At 37.9% G+C, this 6,824-nt stretch overlaps 1 protein-coding gene across 6 annotated transcripts in view; it reads left to right on the top strand.

Annotated features, from left to right (window-relative positions):
- Positions 1-6,824, top strand: part of LOC109915162 (transmembrane protein 33-like) — a 137,943-nt gene that overhangs the window by 54,381 nt on the left and 76,738 nt on the right. For all 6 annotated transcript variants that reach the window (XM_048605384.1, XM_048605387.1, XM_048605385.1 and 3 more), the window contains one exon: positions 2,374-2,507. In XM_048605384.1, coding sequence (XP_048461341.1) covers positions 2,374-2,507 — 134 coding nt within the window. The remainder of the gene's footprint in view (positions 1-2,373; positions 2,508-6,824) is intronic.

The raw sequence follows: 6,824 nt of genomic DNA, 5'->3' as shown, positions 1-6,824 counted from the left end.
CTGCACCTTGTTGTCTCGGATTCTCCAGCATCTGCAGTTCCTACTATCTTTGATATGGAAGCCTGTGTGTTTAATAGAAGTATATTATTACCGTTAATATAAGGTACAATTAACAACATTGGACATGTGAAATTGAATATCTCTTAAAGATACCTTTTATCCTTGTTGGAGGCATGATGAAAATTTACATAATTTGGGAACTTGAATTCTAAAGTAGGGATAAGTGGGTTTTGGTTTCAGTGTTGTGAAGTTCTGACTTCTTAAATCTAAGAATGAGTCAAAAATTTATTTGGAACAGAGTTCAAACAGCCTTTCCAAAAAAGATATGTGAATTAAATTCAAGGGTTAACAAGCTATCTGGGAAGATCCTAAATACCAGGAATTAGGTGGAACTTTTACAATGGGCAGAAAAACAGACACTTAGGAATCACAAGCAGTTTTTCGTTTTAGAACAGTTTATTGTCCATCTTGCTATTATGTTTGGTGCCTGGCCAATACATGTTAACTAAATTGCAAAAAAATGGAATTTGAAGTTTATCATGCCTGTTTTGACTCTGGAATCTGACTTGTTTGGTATTGCCTTCAGCTGGGATCATAACACTTGCGTATGTGTGAGGCTGTACCAGACTGTTTGCAATGTTGGTGCTACACTTGACCACAAGATAAGCTGCCAATCCCTTGTCGAATCCATCACTAAGACCTGTTTCATCTCCACAACATCATCTAATTTGCCCATGCCTCTCTTTATCTGTTGCTGAAACTGGAGCATTTGTAACTCAAACAAAGCAAATTCTTGCCTTCGTATTTTTTTTTGTTTTGTATTTGTGGTGCAGATATTAAGATTTCAGTAGCGAAAGTGCCATTGATGTTTTTTTAAAAAAAGGATTCATGATAATTTCAAGATTAAACCTGTTCATTCAAAACATTTCTGTTTTTCTTGTTGTAAAATAATTTGTCCTTTTGAGTTATTGTGATCAATGCTATGAAAGGTTTTCGAAGGATTGTGTTTATGTTATAAGATAGGGTATTTGTTTAGCCAACCTGAATTAAGTTGGTCCTTTTGCAATTTGTTTTGAGATAAATGGGCTTGGGCTTTGAAGTCATGTCTCCACCTATCTAAAAGTATGAGATGACATAAGAAATTTGTTTTTTTTTAAATACTATTCTTCAGATTGAAGTCTACCAGTAAAATAGTTTAGGATTTTTTTTTCTTGTTAAATAAATCAGTGTCTCAATTGACTTGCTTTCTTGAAGATTAAGTTTGTAGTTATGTTTATAAATTATATTTTTATTAAATATCATGTTAACTGTAAACAATATCAATTAATCAGTTATGACATTTAAAATGAGAAAATAAAAACTACACTGTGACAGTTGCACAGGTACTTTTGTGTTTAAAGTTAGCAAAATGTTTTGTTGAAGAGGCATTCTCTGTTTTGATAGTTTTGAATCAATGATATCCTTGCAAAAGAAACACCATTATTTAGCTTTGAGGTCTTACAAAAACTGTTTGTGTGCTTATCTGGATGACTGCACAAAAGCTTTTCAGGAGTTTATAGCCTGTTAATTGAAATCAACAAATTGGGCCTGTCCACAAAAGTGATGTAGTAAACTGGAGTATGAAGGTGTGACTGACTGAAAAATGTTGCACTTATTACAATAATTGGGAACTTCAAATGTAATGCACTGTGCCAAAAGTATCACTTTGATATCAGCATACTCCTGAAGTTTTAAAAAATTCAAAATCAGTCTTTGCTTTCCTAACTAAAGGTCAAGTGTAATGGTCACCACATTAAAAATGAATTAATTTTTGAGTGAAATTGTCAAGTCTAAAGCTGTGACGTATTTTATTCAGGCCAGCTTATTCTACTTTGTTTTTCTGGAATCAGTTGAGTGTTTTAAATAAGAAGTGTTACCTTCTGTAAGTGCCTAAATTGTTGCATTACAAAATTGATTTGAAACTAACTCAGTCTCGATAGTTTCCTGAAGGCAATCTTGTTCTGTGGTGTTCCTTTTCAGCTTTTGAATCTTAAAATGTGACATTTAGCTCCATCTTGTGCCATCACAATTATGCATTAGACGTTTTTATATCGGTGTTAAACGAAATGCTGTACACAAAACAGATGAAGTTTTAATAATGCATAGTCTTGATGGCATACTGTTTTGTGCCACAAAGGTATTTTGCAGTATCCTGTCCTGCAACAAATGTGTAGAAAGACATTGTGAATTTGCCTGACTTTCTATTAAAGGTGTATGACCAGGAAATTTTTGTAGATTTTTGAAATACATTGCTGAATAGAAAGTAGCTTTGCTTTTATGGGTGATGAATAAGGCAACATACTGTCAGCAACTTTTTTGTTTCATTTCTTGTAGATCATTGGCCCTAGTTCCATGCCATGGGTGCGATCCTTTTTAGACAAAATGACAACACACCAGCAGAGCCTGTTCAAGTTCATTGCGTGCAATGAGATTCTCTTGATGCCTGCAGCTGTCTTTATGTTATTTGGGTAAATATTAAATCTAAACTTCATGACTTTGTTATCGTAGCTTGTTTACTCCTGAGAGCAGTGATTAGTTTTTTTTAAATAACACTGCTTTGCCTGAAAAACATCTACTGCAATGTGTATTAGATGGCATTTGATATTTTGGGAAGCTTATATCTACTTTATACAGGGTATAAAGTGCATAACAATGTTATGTATTTACATGGTCTTTGCTTCTTCTTACAGTAGTACCTATGCTGGTGTTTGCATGCAAACTGTCCATGGCATAAATGACAAGAATTGACTTTTTTTTTAAACCATTCCATAGTCGATAAATTTTTAAGTAATATTTGTGTGTGTGCATGTATTATCATTGTTTCTGAATTGAAACTTACCGGAAGACGACTACAAAAAGTATCTTTACTAAAACGAGCTAGATTGTGAAATTTCGGTTCTTGATGCCTTTTTGGCTGCTTGAACTCCCCAAGATATCTGAAACAGGGTCCATGGCATACATGAAGAGTTCTGTTGTGAATCGTGCTTAATGCATTATTGGGAGGGTGCAACCATGTGCACAGTGGGCATGAATAGAAGTATGCAGAGCAGGCAAATCAACATGTCAGTCAGGTGAGCTGTGCTAATTTGATGCCAGCGCTGCTATTTGGATCGCTTCTCTTAATCATGCATGGCTGAACAGGCATTCAGCAGCAGGAAGGCTCCCCCACCAACATTATTTAAAAGAATCATTAACGACTTGCAAGGTAGTTGCTAATTTTCTGTTGGCCGTTGCTGAATCTACAGAAGAGCTCAGTAGTTTGTTACTGTTGATTGGTCCAGCTTTCAGCTATATGACTTCGATAAGGCTGAAGAGAAAAGGATTACATCTTTTAAATTTTAGAATTAGCTAGACAGAGCAACAAACCAGTGAATTTGTCCCCAGTAGACCTGAATCCCAGTATCTCATGGGCATTTTGCTGAACTGAAGAAGTGGAAATTGAGAATGTACGAATATGAGGTAAAAGCAGGTGAGACCCAGATGATGGAAGGCATAGGAGATAAAACACTATGAAAAACAGACAGCTCAGAAGGACTGGCTGGGTGGACATCACTACAAACAGGAGTGAGGGAGATTGACAACAGCATGCAGAATTACATTCAATGGAGAGAGATGCTTACATACCCTCTTAGACTTTGATTAATCATGGATGAAAAGTCTACAGGTGAATGGTCTGGCACACACTGAAGGACTTGGTCCTGACTTCAAGGTTTCTGCAGAATCTAATTGCACCTACACATGCATATAGTCAAAAGCTTTGTCAGAGGGAGGGCATGCCTAACAAATCTAGTGAAATTTTTCAAGGAAGTAACCAAGTGTTTGGAGGAGGGTAGGGAGATTAATGTATTTAAGGATTTCAGCAAGGCCTTTGTCATGGTTCCACATGAGAAACTGATAAAGAAGGTAAAAGCTCATGGCATACAAGGTAACTTGGCAAGTTAGATCTAAAATTGGCTTAGTGACAGGAGACAGAAAGTGGTGGTAGAGGTTGTTTGTATGTCTGGAGCGCAGTATGTGGTAGCCTAGCACGGGGTTCAGTGCTGGGTCGCTTATTAAAACCGAAAGAACTGGGGATGCTGTAAATCAGTAACAAGAAACAGAAGTCCAGTGACTTGAAACATTAACTCTGATTTTTCTTCACAGATGCTACCAGACCTGCTGAGCTTTTCTAGCAGCTTCTGTTTTTTTGTTCCTGGATCACGTATTGTTTGTGATATTCATAAATGATGTAGATGAGAACATGGGGCGTCTGATAAGTAAGTTTGTGGATGACACAAGGGTTGGCCGGGTGGTTGACAGTGAGGAGGAAGGTGTTAAGTTACCGAAGTATATAAACAGATTTGACAGTCAGGCAGATCAGTGGCAGATGGAATTTAACCCTAATAAATGAGGTGATGCAGTTTGAAAGGAAGAACAATACCAAAGGAGTACTCAGTGAATGGCAAGACATGAGGAAGCTCGGAGGAACAGATGGACCTTGGGGTGCTTGTCCACAGATCCTTGAAGGTGGCAGGACAGGTTAATAGGATGTTTAAGGTGTATGGGATGCTTGCTTTTATCTGTCATAGCATAGATAATAAAAGCAGAGATGTCATGTTGGAACTGTAGAGAACTTGGGTTAGGCCTCAGCTGTCGTAAAGGGTTCAGTTCTGATCACCACGCAATAAGGAAGGATTTGTTTGAAGGGGAAGGGGGGAATAACCTTAAAGTGAAAGTCAGGAGATTTAGAGGGAATTTGAGGGGGAGATAAAAAAAAACACCTCTTTTTTTTCAACCAGAGGACGGTGGGTGCCTGGAATGCATTGCCTGGGAGGATGGTTGAGGCAGGAAACTTTGCAACTTTTAAAAAGACTCAAGTGCAGGAAAGTGGGTCGAGGTAGATTGTAGTATATTTTTGGCTCAATGGGCCAAAGGGCCTCTTCTGTACTGTATGATTCTGTGATTCTAAAAGCATTCCCCTTCGAATACAGCATTACAGGAAGAATGAGCAGGAGGCATAGAGCAGGGCAAGCTGCAGGAAGAGAGCAGAGAAGGGAGGAAAGGGTCTCCACACAAGGCACATCCACCCACAGTATCCACAGCAATCCTCACCCGAATCAATCTTAATAAGGAAGCACTTCGTGAAATATGTGTGCTTCAGTAAGGATGCCTTCATTGAAATTTGTTGCTTGTTGCAACCTCAGTGTAGCAAGGACAGCTGATGTGAAGGTGACCATGACCATGAACTCGTATGCATTGGGCTCCTTCCAGCATGTACAGCATGCATACCATGAAGGCAGTGTGAATTCATTTCACTGCAGAGTTGCTCTGGAGAAGCCCCCGTGTTGGGCAGAGTATGTGTCACAATTCGTAATGGTTTGCTGCATTTACATAATTTTACCATTATGAAGACAGAGCTCATGTCACCAGCTGTGCTGCAAGTAGCTAAAAGCAGAAGAGGAAGGGAGAAGGTGATATAGGCATTGAAGCACTAAGATTTATAGCACACGAGACCATTTGGACCACTGTATCTGTACAGTGTGAAAAAAAACTGTACACTCTGATCCTACCTTGCAGCTCTTGACACAGTCCTGTATGTTATGGCACCTGAAGCACATATCCTTATTTGATAATATTAAAGGTTTCTGCTTCCACACTTTCTAGGCTCCTAGCCATTTGGGTGAAAAAAAATCTCTTTGCCTTTTACCAATTTTTGATGTCTCTAATTTTTGATTCTCTTCTCAGAAATAGGTCCTTCTTACCTGCTCTGTCTAGGCTCCTCCACAATACTTATGCACCTCAATCAAATCTTCTTGGACTCCTCTGCTCCGCAATCAGCCTGTCCAATACTTCATGGCTAAAATTCCCCATTTCTGGCAACATCCTCCTGAAATTTTTCTGCACCCTCTCCAGTGGGCACTCAATCCTGTAATGTGTTGACCATAACTGTAAACAATACTTTAGCTGTGTTCTAACTTGTGTTTTATCCCGTTCTTACACAAACTCCATGCTTTTAATGCTATGTCTCCGCTAAAAAAAATGGAGTATCCTATATGCCTTCTTAACTATGTTTTCTATCTGTCTACCTTCAGGAATATGTAGATACGAACCCCAAAGTCCTTCAATCCTCCACATTTCTCATTTATTTTGTATTCTCTTGCCTTGTTTGTCCTTCCCAAACGTATTATCTCCCCTTACTTATTCACATTGAATTTTACTTGCTACATTTCTGCCCACCTGACCAGTCCGTTGATACATTCCTGTGGTTTCCAGCTTTCTTCTTTGTTGTCAATCATAGTGTGTAAATAAAACATTTCTAATCCTAACACCTCAGTATGGAATGTGGTAAGTGAGGTTATAAGATAAATGTTTCCAATGGTAAATTTATTTTCCCTTTAAATTGCCAGTATCTCTGATTCTTACTTTAAGATAATTATGTTTATATTTTGATAATGACCAATTACAGCAACATAAATCCTGAACTACATTGTGTAAATGCATGGAATTGAGGACACTTGTCTGTTCTAATTGTGAAGATGCTATTTGTGTATATGAACACTAAATCGGTTGTCAAACAGCTTTGAAACTGACTATATTGGCCAGTTTCTAGGATTTAGCATCATGTCAACACAGAAAAAGTTTAATAATACATTCCTGGCATTTATGTTGCTCCTCCTATAGATGAATTTTAACAGGGTCCAGATTTGTCACAGATTTTGTAATGCTGTGGAGCCCCTTCTCATCCTGGTGTCATGATGATTAAATAATTAATGTTATATACATGCAGAATGAACAAGTTAAGATAT

Source organism: Rhincodon typus, chromosome 14 (assembly GCF_021869965.1).
Source record: "Rhincodon typus isolate 14 chromosome 14, sRhiTyp1.1, whole genome shotgun sequence".
In the NCBI taxonomy this organism is placed as follows: domain Eukaryota; kingdom Metazoa; phylum Chordata; class Chondrichthyes; order Orectolobiformes; family Rhincodontidae; genus Rhincodon; species Rhincodon typus.
The sequence above is the reverse complement of the archived record's forward strand: the minus strand, read 5'-3'. Positions and strand labels throughout refer to the sequence as shown.